This window comes from Parasteatoda tepidariorum, chromosome 1 (assembly GCF_982258835.1).
Source record: "Parasteatoda tepidariorum strain Cologne lab strain chromosome 1, Ptep-v5.0, whole genome shotgun sequence".
NCBI classification, from domain to species: domain Eukaryota; kingdom Metazoa; phylum Arthropoda; class Arachnida; order Araneae; family Theridiidae; genus Parasteatoda; species Parasteatoda tepidariorum.
Genome location: NC_141755.1, coordinates 47053894 through 47068328, shown reverse-complemented (window position 1 = coordinate 47068328; position 14435 = coordinate 47053894). Strand labels below are relative to the sequence as shown.

The window sequence follows — 14435 nt, the reverse complement described above, 5'->3', positions numbered from 1 at the left end:
AAATAACTGTCAAGTTTTGCTGCTTCCTACTGTATGCAAATATATAACACAATATTGTATAATATAATGCATCTGAAACCAAGAACAAAATTATAACCAAAATAAAATTCTTCAATGATTTTTGAAATTCAATAAAAAGAAATATTTTAAGTCTTTTTCGTTAAACCAATAATAAAAATATATCCATAAAAATTAATGGTAAAAATAATTAAATGTTTTTAGTTACAAAATTTTTAAAACAAACAGCTGAAAATAACTAATATTTCAAACTAGTTTGTTTGAAATGTTTTTAACTGACTTCTATTAAACTTCTAAAGGATTCCTTAAAAAGCAATGATACATACTAAATTTGAAGTTATTGTCTTCATTAAATTGAACTGTCAACTATTATTTTAGTGAGTGAATACTCTAACTTTAAAGCAATATTTGTTAGCTAATGTTTAGAAATATTGTTTGTCCTCTCAACAAAGTGCGGTCCCATCTTATGAGATTAATGCATAAATAATAGGTTTGTTTAATTTGCGTAACTATAATAGACTAATTATCTTAGGTTTGTTGAAATAAATTCTCCGCATCAAAATTATGTTGAAAATATGCGGATCATTCAAGTTATGGTGAGTTAAAAAAATAATTTCCATGGCAAAGTATGTTAAGAATATTTCAATCTCAGGAAAACATGCTTATTTTGATTTAAACGGTCAAATAACAAAATTATTTGCTTAAGTTCCAGAATAAAAATATTTATTTGGTCCAACTAATACACTGCATGATAAAAAAATGTTTTTTTTTAATATGATTAAAATCTGTGTATTGATAATGATCATGATTAAAATATAATATAATGATTAAAATCTTTATAATGATTAAAATCTTTGAATTGATTTAGTACTTTTATACGGTAAACATGCATTATTTTAGAAATCTTTAAAAATAAAATCTTAAATTTATTAATTTCACTTTTATATTTGTGATGAAACTGAAGTACGCCTTAAGCTTATTTAGCTTGTAGATTTAGATCTGTAAAGTTTAGGCAGTTGACTTGAAACTTGGTAGAGAGCAACAAGAGGTACTGGAGGAAACTAAAATTTGTTGGGTGACTAAGTTTTCTTCCAGAACAATTTGGATTTCTTCCATTTTGAAGAGAATTTACTAAATTATACATAACATAATGAAAGAGCTAAGTAAGTTCAAAACATATTTCCCTTTTTCATAAATTAATAATTTAAGAAATTTTTTAATTAAAAAAATATTCAGTTACATAAATTTTTATGTTGCAGCTCCATACCAAAGACAATTTGCATTTAAGACAAATCAGACATGTTTTTCTGAAAGTGAAGAGACTTTTTCCCATTTTAAGGTAAACTTTTAGCTAACGTGATTTATACACGTACATTTCTTTTACTGGTACATTTCTTTTAGCATGTTTTCATAGAGTAAAAGTATTTTTAAGATAATTATCTTAATATTCAGTGAAACATTAGTAAACAACATGGTATGAGCGATGTATAAAAATAAGAATCATGTTGATTATAATTTTTTAAGCTCTTCCAGATCTTTCTCCAGAATCCATTCCACATCTATGCTAGTAGTAGGTAAGTCTGTAATTTTAGAGTGGCTCTGTGAATTTTTTCTGCAAATCTACAATCTAAAATAAAAGAGATTTTACGCAGGCAGTGGTAGAGTCAAGCAGTATTACTTCTTAAATTTATTTGAAATGGCAGTGCGTAAAGTTCCGGCTGTTTGTTTCCACATAACCGCAGTTTTGACTTTAATGTTTTATGAAGAACATAAAGTTTATGAACTTTTAGTGAATTTCATAATATTTTCCGTAGAAAATCACCAAACTTTGAAATTATTATTTGTCCATCTGATGAATAGACAAAATTCAGCACCGGGGTAGGAAATCGAAAATCAAATCAAATCTGGCGTCGTCTTGGTATTTCAGATTCTTCTCTGTATTTATTCAAGCTGTTTCTGGATCCAAATTGTTCCAAACGAAGATTAGTTCGGCCAGCTTCTATGTCTGACTCGTCACTCATTGCTAAGTTTATGGCTCCGTTTCCATTTTGATGACCTGAAAAATAAAAAAATAAGAAATATACTTTTATAACTAATATTAAGTAATCACTTTAGCAGAATCCCATTGGAACAAATCTCAAATTTCTTTTCGTTAAAGTTCTAAAAAAGCATTGTTTAAATTCATATCAAACGAGATCTGATAATATATCGTAGCCAAATTACATTATTGGCATATTTTATGATCAATATTGGATTTTGATCTATAACAATGTTTTGATAGTTGACATTAGATCTTAGTGATATTTATTTTACACATTTTACACCTATTTTCGCTCTTTTTGGCATAACCCAGAACATTTAAATTATTACCACATTTTAAATGTTTTGATTTATTCAAGTGATATTTATTTTCTAATACGTTAAAATAAAATAAGCAGTCATCATCGTGATGAGTAACTGTTGATTATTAGATATAAATTAGAAAAATTAAACACAGACTGCCAAAAAACACATAGGTGTGCTTGGTATGCTCATCATTTTCTTAAAAATCATTAAATTTTTATTATAAAAATCCTAGTGACATGAATTTAGATTTTTAAGGAGTAATTCTGCATTAAAATGGGAGTTGGAATTTCACTGTATGTAAAAAAGTGATTAAAAATTTAGTTTCCTGAATTTGAAATCACGAAACTAAGTTTTTCTAAACATTAATAATGTATTCAATAAAATATTTCATATAAGAGATTATTTCATATAATGCCTTATATGTTTAGATATGGCATTACATCAAAGTATATGGCATTATTTTATAGACACGATACAATATCGTTTTCTATAATATAATACCATAAAATTTAGAATTAAATTGCAACATTTTATTAAAATGGGAGTTTAGATCTGACTTATGCCGACTGGCCTGAGTAAAGGTCAGGGAACTGGCCTTGCATCAGAAAGGTTTTGGGTTCGAATCCCGGGCAAGGCATGGATGTTCTTTCCTTTTCTGTACTATCTGTTCTTACAGTGGCAGCAACGTTGGCCCACCTGATATGGTACCCTTGAAAGAGTGGCCAACAAATCTGCCCTTCAAATGCCTGTATGACGAAATGTCATTCTCCAGGTGGGCATTAGAAAAAAGGAAAGAAAAAGATCCGACTTATTACATGAAAATGTAATGAAATCGTAACATTATAAGTGACGAACTAGAAATTTAATTCCCCAAGTTGCGAAACAAAGATTTTTTTGGACATCGATGTTATATAGATCAATCTTTTTTGAGTAAAATAATGCCGCATTGTGTTCATTTATATCAAATTTATCGTATGTACTATAAATTTGATATAAATGAACTATGCATGTTCTCATTTTGTTTCAATTAATAAGGGGATAGTAAAAACTTTAATTGGCTTAGGTTTTAATGTAAAAGATGGAAAGTAGCACATTTTATAGCGGAAAACATCAATTTTACAGTGGAAAAAAGTTGTGAGATGATACTATTTCCCCTTGCATGAGTCATACTTTTTTTTTAAATGTAATTGTTCTGGAAATATTTATTTTCAAGTTGTTTAAATTTGTTTGTTGTATAATAATTATTTTTAAGCGATGCATTTATTAAGAGGGTAATTTATTTTTAATTAAGTGCTTACGTCAAAAATGTAAATTAAATTGCAGACAATTGCCCTCGATTACAATTTATAATAATTTAACATGCTTACCATTATGGAACAAATCATTCAACTTTCTTGATTCTATTGTCCGGGATCTGCTGCCATTTCGGAGAACATATTCATTTTTAGCACCTAAAGTCTCCATTTTTCCATTCCCAAGAATGTGATTCCGTCTCACTTCCAGGGCTCTTAGCGTCTCTCGGTTTCTTCCCAAACGATTCAATCCATTTAGTACAGGAGTAGCTAAAAAAAAGATGTTTATTTCATGAAATTAAGCAACTTTTACATGTTTCATTTATCGAAAGATAATTTTAACAGAATACAAAGACAAGTAAGAAAAGATGCAAACTTTGAATTTTTTTACACATTAAATTTTTAGTAACGATTTAAAACTTAACACCCCAGTAGCAGAATTTACGAAGTCAGTATACAGCTCTATTTCCAAAAATTCGAATTTGTCTGCGATTTCAACTCAGTTAGGCAGAGATTGTTATTGTAAAAGTTAAGCTTTGTCTAACTTTGCTTTAACACAATTTGCAAATATTAAATATAATGAAGTTATACACAAAAATTTTTGTGTTGTTTAAATTTTATTTGAATTTTATATACTCAAACTTTAGCTTTGCCTAAAAGGGGAAAAACAGATGCTTCTACTAAGTGCCATAAAGAAATCAGAAACGAAAGTTAAAATTTTTTCTGCTTCATCAAAACTTTCGTCAAATGAAATTCCCAACATTATGATCACAGTCATTTTGCCAAAAAAAAAAAAAAAAAAAGTAGGCAAAGAATTAACGGTAAGTGAGTGTTTTTTTTCGGTAACTAATTTTTATAAATAAAAGTATAATTATTCCATTTCTTTCATAATTGAAGGTTGAAAAATCTTTTCCTTTTCGTTTAATCATCAATTTCGTTTAATCATCGTCTTTTTCTTCAAGCTTTTTTTTCTTCTCTATTTTTGTTTTAAACTGAGAAGGAAAATAATGTGCAGATGTTGTGATAATCTACAGTGTCCTCTGCTGTTCTATAGGGCTTCTGCTACCGGGGTTATCACTAATGTAATACATCAAGTAATATAATGCATTATTTTTTCTTCTCAATCAAATTATGTTGTGATAATCTACAGTGTCCTCTGCTGTTCTACAAGGCTTCTGCTACCGGGGTTATCACTAATGTAATATATCAAGTAATAAAATGCATAATTTTTTCTTCTTAATCAAATTAATAAGAAATTTTAAAAAAAATGTAAAAAATAGTGCACTAGGTACTATAAAATTTTAAAAACAGTGGAACTCTTAGAGTAAAATTTTTGGATTTGGTAAGCCTTGTAGTTCAAAATTATAAAGGTAGGAGACCTAGTAGTTCAAGTTTCAAAAACAATTAACCATTTAATACAAAATTTTCATAACTTGCTGATAAGGTTGTACAAAATTTTAAGAGTAGAATAAAATTTGTAAAATGAACCTTCTAAAAACAATGAGTAGTTACCTGCTACTTTAAGCTCAGAGTCTTGAACATTAATGTTCATGAAACGTTTTCTGAAGGCAACATCCAAAGTACCCACTCGATTTCTTTGATTATTTTTACGTTTCTCTAAGTTCTGAATTGTTTTCCTTCTAGCTAACCTATCGCCGTAAGTAGAATCGTCACTTTTTTCTTCGTCATCTAATCCCTTCAACCTCTGGAGCTGTTTGGCGATTTGGACGGCATTTCTATCTATAAAAGCATCGTCATTCACATCCTCTACCTGTACAAGGAATGAAAAAATAAGAGAACAGTTTTAATTTCAAGTAGGATATTTAAAATATGAATATAATTAATAAATAGTCGCATATTTAAGCATAAATGTACCAAAAATAAAAGATTAAAATAGTTTCCGTGGAAAATTTTTCGAGTAAAAGCGTTTGTGGTTCATGAGAAAAAACACGATTATCTCGAACAAAATTAGACTTTCTCTTGATTTGTCTATACTCGTAGAAACTTCAAGATTTTAAATTTTTATTTTATAACCTCCGTTGAGCAGCCGACCGAATTCTCAGTTTACGATTACCAATTTCAGAGTTACAATCACCTCCATATCCTTGTAATTTGAACCCAATCCAGAAAACAAGAAAATTCCTGGATTAAGTAGTGGGAGAAGTTTGCCTTCGTGGAGAATTTTTTTGATGGAACTAACCACATTTGCGTAAAAAGGGAAGGAGAAATCAAAAAAACCTCCTATGGTTAGCCTGACGACAAGGGGACTCTAACCAATGATTTGTCTTTCACCGAGGATATTTTACGTCAGCACTGTGGTCGGTGTGAGCCGGGTGTGGAATTTGAATCAACCACTTATCACCAGGACTTGAACCCGGTTCACCTTATTAGGGGGTGAGTGCTCTATTAACTGAGCCACCATAACCAGATTCTAAAATTGTGGTTAGAACAGGCACAGAACTCTATACAAATCAGCCATCTTTTTACAGATTTTGCACCGAGATCACTTGTGTAAGAAGTGAGGGCTCTGTTTTCTGAGCTGCTCTAACAACAATAGTAACTACTTTACATGGGCTAATGCTAAATAAGTAGCGCTAATAACTATAGTCTATATGAAAATTATAGGAGCTGAACTATCTAAATCGAAAAATACAAACTAAGAAGTTAAGATTCGTCTTATTCACGATACTAGTTCGAGCATCAACTCTAAACGTGCATCATCACGCCATCTCGAAGTTCATCAAGTTTCGCACATAGCCAATTGGTTAAGACTTCGTTCTCCCTCACAAACTACCTATTGATTCACTAATCTCATACAGTGGATTAAAAAATATGGCATTATGCATTTAATATGAAATAATGGCTAAATGATCTTGAATCAACGACATATAGAGTAGACCAGAAAAGTGAAACTCTTATACGGATTTGCATATCCTGCTGATACTCACATCTCGGTTTTTCTTCACGGATTCGCCTTTAAAGCTTCCAACTGATTATAATTTCAAATTATTGATTGAAAAAATGAGATTATATTTTTAATTTGAAGTAAGCGGGAAAACGAAATCAAAATTGATAGAAATCGTGCACTAGTTTAAAAGTTGAGATAGGTCATTTTTACAGTGTATTCGTCTTCTTTTTTAAATCAGTACTTGATAAAAAAAATGTTACAAAAGTTCAAAAGTAAACTAATTATTGCATACTAACCTTTTGGTTAAAACATCCAAGCTCAATAGAGGCCATTATATGGGACAGAGTACCGAATCGATGAAACAACATAGCAGTAAACTGAATTATTAAGATCAAAGCAAAGAAGACGGCAAACACGAGACCAATAGGTTCCAATTGTAGATATTCTTTATCGATTCGAACTTCGCTAGTTTCTGGAATATACGTTATGTTTGTCTTCACTCCAAGTGGCCAATCCCAGTGGAGAAGATCTTTGTTCAGTTGCATGAGAAACACAATCAAAATAAACAGAGCATTGAACATGAAGAAACCGAAGACCACTTTGTTCCTGAGTTCTTTTAATTCAGCTGCTACTCTAGCTTGCTGCTCTTTGTTGTTGTCAAGGGGGTAGAGGTATTTTTCGATGAGATCTTTCCAGAAAGTCATCTCCGCTGGTGAGAGGTACTCCACTTCTCCACGCCTAAGATCTTTATCTTCAATCCAGTAAGGGTTGATTAGATCATCTCTTTCTTGTTTTGGTTCTATGTTAAGTGATAAAAAAGATGTTTTTAAGATTAATTTATGCATTAAAAATTATATGTATTTTACTGTTATGCTTATTTTACTGTTATGTTAAAAGAATGAATTACGTTGCTCCATGGTAAAACGAACACAGATATAACCTTTTTTCTAATTTTTTTGAACGAATGTTTGCAATTCGTCATGATATTTATGATCTTTACCCCAAGTCTTATGTATTTATAATATTTATACTTTCTAATGTCATAAATATATCTTGTGTTGTTGTAAATTACATACATTGCTATCCATGGTTAAGCGTTTAATTTATATTACTGTTCATCATAAATGTTTCTTTACTTATGAGCTGAGTTAAAGTAAGAGTGTAAATATTAAAAATAGTTAAGAGTTAATATTTCTATCAATTATTTTTTTAATGAATTGCACAAAACTTAAAAGCTGGAATCTTTAAAAAATAAAAAAATATCTATATTTTTTGTATAAGACTAAAATTCCTTAATAAAATTCTAGTTAGGATTAAATAATTTGTCAAATACTATATATCTAAATATATAGCAACGCTTTAAAAAAATCTCTTATTTAATTAAATTTTATAACCGACGTTGAACAGTCAACCCAATTCTGAGTTTACGATTATCAATGTTATTTAATTTGTCCCAGAAGACAAGGGAACTCCTGGATCAAATATTGGGACAAACTATCCTTCGTGGAGGACTTTTCGATGGAACTAACCCACATTTGCTTCACTTGGAGAGAAAAACCAAGAAAACCACTCGTGGTTCGCTCGACGGCAAGGGATTCTAACCCATGATCCGTCTACCACGGATGGTATTTTACGTCAGCACTGTGGTTGGCGTGAACCGAAACCAGAATTCGTATTAACCGGTCACCGCTGGTATTAGAACCAGGGGCACCTCATTTTGAGGCGAACCCTCTTTTTCCTGTTCAAATATTTCGTATTGAAAAGAAAATTACCTAAGGTTTCACTGCCATCTCCTTCAGAATCTGAGTTAAAATCATCGTTATCACTGTCATTTTCATGCACTGCTCCCAACCCACCGGCCTCTGAAGCAGATTTCACGGATCCTCGTCCACCGATCGATGACCTTCGTCCCCTGAAAGGGACAACTCTGGACAGCTCCAGATTCTTTTCCAAACTTGAAATCTTCTTGTTTACTTGATCCAGCTGTTCACTTATCTGAAGAAGGTGTACCTTGTCGTCATTGGATTTTGGATAGGTGAAGAACTTGCAAGTGAAGAGATTAGCCAAACTGAGAGTGATGCTTCCTTCTTCATTATCACTTCCACCTAATCCTGTTGAAAAAAAACATATTTTTTTAATGTATGATTCTTTCATTCTAAAAAAATAAGCTATTTTTTAAAACTAATTACAGAAACATGACTTAGTGTATACAAAATTTTTGTACTTTATTGGAGAATGTCTCTTAGCTTTCACTTTTTAAAGAAAATTCAGAAATTTCTGTTATGTATTCCTTAAGCACCACACTTAAGATATAATTTTAGAATGCCTGTAAAGAAATATACTCATTGTGGGTTATCATTTAATCATTAAGTCAAGAAGAAAAGAAAAATGGAATTAAAATCTGTCTAATGATTTAAGAGGAGGAGGAAATTAAAATTATTAGCAAATAATTTATTATACGAGGAGAAAGATAGAACCAATAAAAGTCGATTATTGGAAATATGTACTAGTTTTATGTGACAATCTAATTTGTTTTGAAGTTTTTTTAATATCCCACCTTCCTCAATAATGTTTTATCAAGTTCCAATAACATTTTTATTTTGACCTTAATTTAAGAATAATTTGCGGTACTTAATGCGTATACATATTTTACTTTGAAAAAGGATTTTATAATTAATTCTAATTTCAAAGTAATGCAAGAAATTACTTCGAAGTTAATGATTGGGTTCAAGAAATATTTCCGGATACAAAAGTTTGAAAACGTAAGAAACAATTCGGAACAAATAAAATACAAATATTACTACCACGAATTCACTGATCACAATTTTATAAAATTAGAAAAGATTATTTTAATAATTTTAAAGTGTCGTCACTGTACAGTACCTAGGAAAGATAAAAGATCGGGATTTTTCTTCTTTTTCAGAAGCTCTTCTTGCTCTTTTCTTTCTTCTTCCAATTCTTTTTTCGTTTTCTTTGTCTGCACTTCTCTTGTACCCCACGTGACTACGTTGAGATTGACCAACGAATAAATAATCAACAGTAAATACATAGAAGGTATACTCAAGAAATATAATAGACCCGGAACCACACACCAAAATTCCTAAAATAAATAAAAAAATACAATGATTATGTAAAAAATACAGGTATTACAATCTATAACATACTGTTTTCACAGCTTAGCAGAAAATGTTCTTATTGATTTGATAAAAAAAGAATATTACAACAACATAACGAGAATATTACACATTTCTAAGTAAAGAAAGTAATTTTACCCTGATTCATGTAACAAGTATTTTGATTGAGTTATATTAAACGTTATGTAAATGTTATTCTTTTGAAATTCTTCACTCGAGAATTGTGATCTGTAAAAGCAATAAAATTAAAAAAAAAGTTATTTTTGTTTATAGTTTTGTAAAATGAATTTTAGTTAATTTTTTAAACTGTTTTTTTTTTTAAATGGTGGTATTGGTGTTGACTTCTATTTGTCTTAAGTCAGTTTTCGCATTTTTCAATTTTAGTCAACTTCGCATTTTTTAAAATTCGCAATTTCACATTTTTTAAAATTTTATCTATTAAATTAATCAACGAAATTACGCAAGTCGACAAAAATTGAACCATTGTAACACAAAATGATGTCAAGCAAAATTTTGCAGATCTTAAGGTACTGAATTCAAATATGTTATTTTGCGGTCACTTGAATGATTTCCAATTTATCAATCCTTTCTCAAATAAAGACGATTATTCAACTTTATATAAGGAAAGAAGTGTGCAAAAAAGTAGTGTTTCAATAGCACAGAGAAAGGTGGGAGTCTCTGGTACAAAAAGCCATTCTCAATAATTTGAGTCAATCACTCAATTTAATTGTCTTGATAATTTTAGAAATATGATTTAAATTGACATCCGTTTCAAACGTATATTTTAACCCCTTAACGATCGGTTAATTTTCAAGAAAACGGTCATAAAAGTGCCTATTTTTTGACTTTCGTATTTGTATTACACATTTGATTAGTGCTAACATCGACACTGGTGTGCAAAGCTTAAGCAACAAGTGCGTTTTTTGTCATAACTCTATAAGAAATCATCCGATTGACATGAAATTTGAATATGATGTACATTATTTTGTACTTAAACGATGGTAAAAGAATAATGGCGGAGGAATGAATGTAAAACTTAAAGTAGGGTATGGAACAAAAAAAGGTTTTATTTGACATATAGTGGAGGTACACATGATTGCCTGAACAAGCGTAAGTACAACTGGCAGATGTTCCCTAGTATGGGATATGCCCTCCCCTTACTGTAATTGTTGCTTGACATCGTCTCTCCATGCTAAACACCAGATTATCCAGGAGTTCTTGGGGTAAACGTCTCCATTCCTCCTTTAACGCATCTTTCAGCTGATGGGTGTTACCAGGAGGAAACTGTCGTGTAGCAAGACGTCTCCCTAATGCATCCCACGCATGCTCTATGGGATTTAGATCTGGAGAGTAAGCTGGCCAATCCATTCGTGTGATATCTTCACTTTCCAGTAGCTCTTGAACATTAGCAGTACGGTGTGGCTGGGCATTGTCATCCATAAAAATGAAGTTTGGTCCAATGGCCCCTCGGAACAGACGCACATGGGGTAGGATTACCTCATTGCAGTAGCGGTCTCCAATTACAGAGCCTCGGTCGAAGATCTGAAGCTTAGTCCGCCCGTTCAACATAATGCCACCCCAGACGACAACTCCAGGACCACCGTAACGATCTCTTTCCGCGATGTTATTGGGATAAAATCGAGCTCCAACCTCTCTCCAGATCAACTGACGTTCAGAATCGCTTGTAGCACTAAAACGACTCTCATCTGTGAAGAGGACGCGACTCCATTGATGAGGTGTCCAAGTTTCGTGTTCTCTGCACCACTCTAAACGGTGCCGCCGATGGCAAACTTTTAAAGGTATGCAGCGTTCAGGACGTCTAGCAAATAAGCCACCTTTGTGGAGGCGTCTGGCCACTTTAAGTCTTGATACTTGTCGTCCTGTGCACAGTTGCTGAGATATGGCACTCGCTGACTGAAAACTGTTTCTTTTTGCCCGAAGGAAAATGTAACGGTCATCTTTTGGTGTTGTTTTCCTTGGAGGGCCACCACCAATCTTCCGAACAGCTGTACCAGTAGTTTTAAAGGCATTCCAAGCACGAGAAACAACACTTTTGTTGATCCTGAACTAATCGGCGACACTGGTGACACTACGCCCCTCCTCAAGCTTCCCAATCATTCTTCCTCGAGTAAAGTCGTCTAAGTGATTTCTTGAAGACATGTTTCACAAAACAAATCACTTGCATTTGCAGCGAATGTCTTTAACTACGGTGCTCTTCATCCTGTTATCACAAGTTTGACCTGCGCGAGGCCGACCCACAAGGTTTACGTACACTTACATCACCTACGACGTTTTATTTCTAAAATTTGCATACAAATAATCTTTCTACTGAATTACGTGCATATTATACTGCAATTTCATGACTATCTTATACTTTGTTGGGGAACTGTGGCCGAAAAACCACTTGTTGCTTAAGTTTTGCACACCAGTGTAGTCTGAAATAAACTATCTACAATTACCTTAAAAATATCCTGGTACTGCTATCTGGTGTATAAAATGAGAAATAAAATGTTTTCCGGCCAAAAGAAATGAATTAGTTTGATTCTTATTGGTGCGTTACTACTCCAGCCCGTCAATATCACGGGAGCGAGAAATGAAGAGCCAAACCTCACCCTGTCATTTTCAAGGGAGCGAGAAGGAAGTGCTTTAGTAAAATGATTTGCCAAATTTTTTCACAATCAAGAATTGCAATGTACAGAATATGCATAGCACCCTAACATGGCCAAGTACCTATCCCCGTTTTTCAGGGCTCTATCTTTTTACGGACAGGGTAGGAATTCCACGTAATTTTGACCCTAGTCAGACGACGTTGATGGCGCATGAGCCTCTCTCTCTAAACTTGCACGACAAACAAGAGGACATTCAGTCAGTCACGGCAGATCTAACGTGCTCCTTGCTGCGTATATATTCCTGTTGTTTTGTGGACCGTCAGGATCGAACTCACTACTCCCAGTTCTCCAATCAGCAGTGGAAAGACCTACGTTCTTTGTACAGATTATGCAGCAGGAGTTTTCATAAATATTAAATAAACAATGTTTGAATTCAGAACAATAATTTTAATTAGAAAATTAAGAAATAATTTAAAATGAAGCCTTTAGCGAAGAGGTGAAAAAAAATAGAGGAAAAGACTTAAAAACGCATTCTAAACATTTCCTGACTGATAGGGGATTTGAACATGAGATCTAGTAGATGAAGGCACTGCATTTTTTTTTATCTGCCTCATTAGTTCTTAACTTTCATAGGTATGTTACTCTCTGTAGTTTTATTAGGCAAGGACAGAAACGCATCAGGTTAAAATTTTACTATTTAATTAGCATAAAAATAAACAAAGTATTTGAATTTAACAACTCAAAATACGTAGATTTGCTTAATAGAATTTTTTACTTTTAACCTTGTCTCTATACACAAGTTTAAATGCTTACTTGCGGATGAAGTACTGCCGCTATGAAGAAACTGCCCGACAGTGCTATCAAGAAAATGGCCGAAGGGGATCCTATGCCGTCCTCCGATAACTGGATAGAAGTACCTACCAGTACAGCCATCATGAACAAGGCATACGCTGTGCTCATGATTTGTGCCACAAGAATCTGAAATAAGTATCCAACAAACATTATTTTCCGCATTACTTTAATATTTAAAAAAAGCTTTCAATATTTAAAAAAACAAAAAAAAACCTCTTTAAATCAAGTATCTTCATTATCTTACTCCAATTTAATGCTAATGCTGATTGGTCCATAAAAACAAATGTGTTCTGATATTTGACTGAAAGTAAAGTCAACTTTTGGGTGAGCCACAGAGCATGGAAGTTACGAGTTCGAACATTCACTCTTTGAATCTATTACCATTGATGAAAATCTCATAATTTGTCTTGAATTCTATTATAGTTGACGTTTTCTTGTTTATTTCAGAAAATAATTATCTGAAGGGTGATACCAGTTTAATGTTACAGTATAGAATACAATTTCTATGAATGAGAATTTCTTCTGGAATTTTCACATAAAAAAATTTTAATTTTTAAGTTAAATATCATTAGTTTCTTATTTTAAATTTTATAAATTTATTTCAAGTTTTCCTGCTTCTTTCAAGAAATAATGGCTTGGAAAAAAATGCCAGCTGAATATTACATTATCCAGCAATACAATTGCAATGAATAGTGATTTTAATATTGTGAAAGTACCTTAATTTTCATTCATATCTTAATACCAGTTATTCGTAAGAAGTACCAAAATGAGTAAATTAAAAAAAAGTAATTAATACAATTAAAGAAATTGATTCTTAAATTTCTAAAAAAAACTTCTTTTCTATTTACTAACTATTTCTATAATAAATGCAGAAGAATTATTAAGTATATTTCAAAACTTTCTTACTATTTTTATTTATACTAGCTATTTAACCAAAAAGTAAGCGCTCTTTATCATTTTTTAAAATAATTCGTTTAATTCTATTAATATGATCAGGTGTTTTCTGTTTTACCTAATGATCTTCGTATGAGTAAAATTGGCTATTAGTAACTTCTGCTGAAGCATTGTCCTTAACCCAACCTCTTCCCTTTGACTTATCACAGGGTGGGAAATTAATATACACAATTACGAACTTAGATAGTAGATGTAGATGATGGTAATCATCACCCAGTTATCGTTATACACTTTTTAGTTACCCAAATGAGTATAGAGATTTTCCGACTCTGAATATGCCAGACATTACACTAGACTTAATACCGTAAAAATTAGACAAGGA

The 14435-nt window shown here is 31.9% G+C and overlaps 1 protein-coding gene across 2 annotated transcripts in view; it reads right to left on the bottom strand.

The window, feature by feature from the left end:
• Nucleotides 1–1561: 1561 nt before the first annotated feature.
• LOC107451385 (chitin synthase chs-2) overlaps nt 1562–14435 on the bottom strand; it is a 69877-nt gene continuing 57003 nt past the window's right edge. For both annotated transcript variants that reach the window (XM_043057390.3, XM_043057383.3), the window contains exons 14-20: nt 13121–13285; nt 9448–9664; nt 8337–8675; nt 6861–7363; nt 5169–5427; nt 3732–3926; nt 1562–2074 (exon numbers count right to left, since the gene is read on the bottom strand). In XM_043057390.3, coding sequence (XP_042913324.2) covers nt 1917–2074; nt 3732–3926; nt 5169–5427; nt 6861–7363; nt 8337–8675; nt 9448–9664; nt 13121–13285 — 1836 coding nt within the window. In that variant the 3' untranslated portion in view covers nt 1562–1916. The remainder of the gene's footprint in view (nt 2075–3731; nt 3927–5168; nt 5428–6860; nt 7364–8336; nt 8676–9447; nt 9665–13120; nt 13286–14435) is intronic.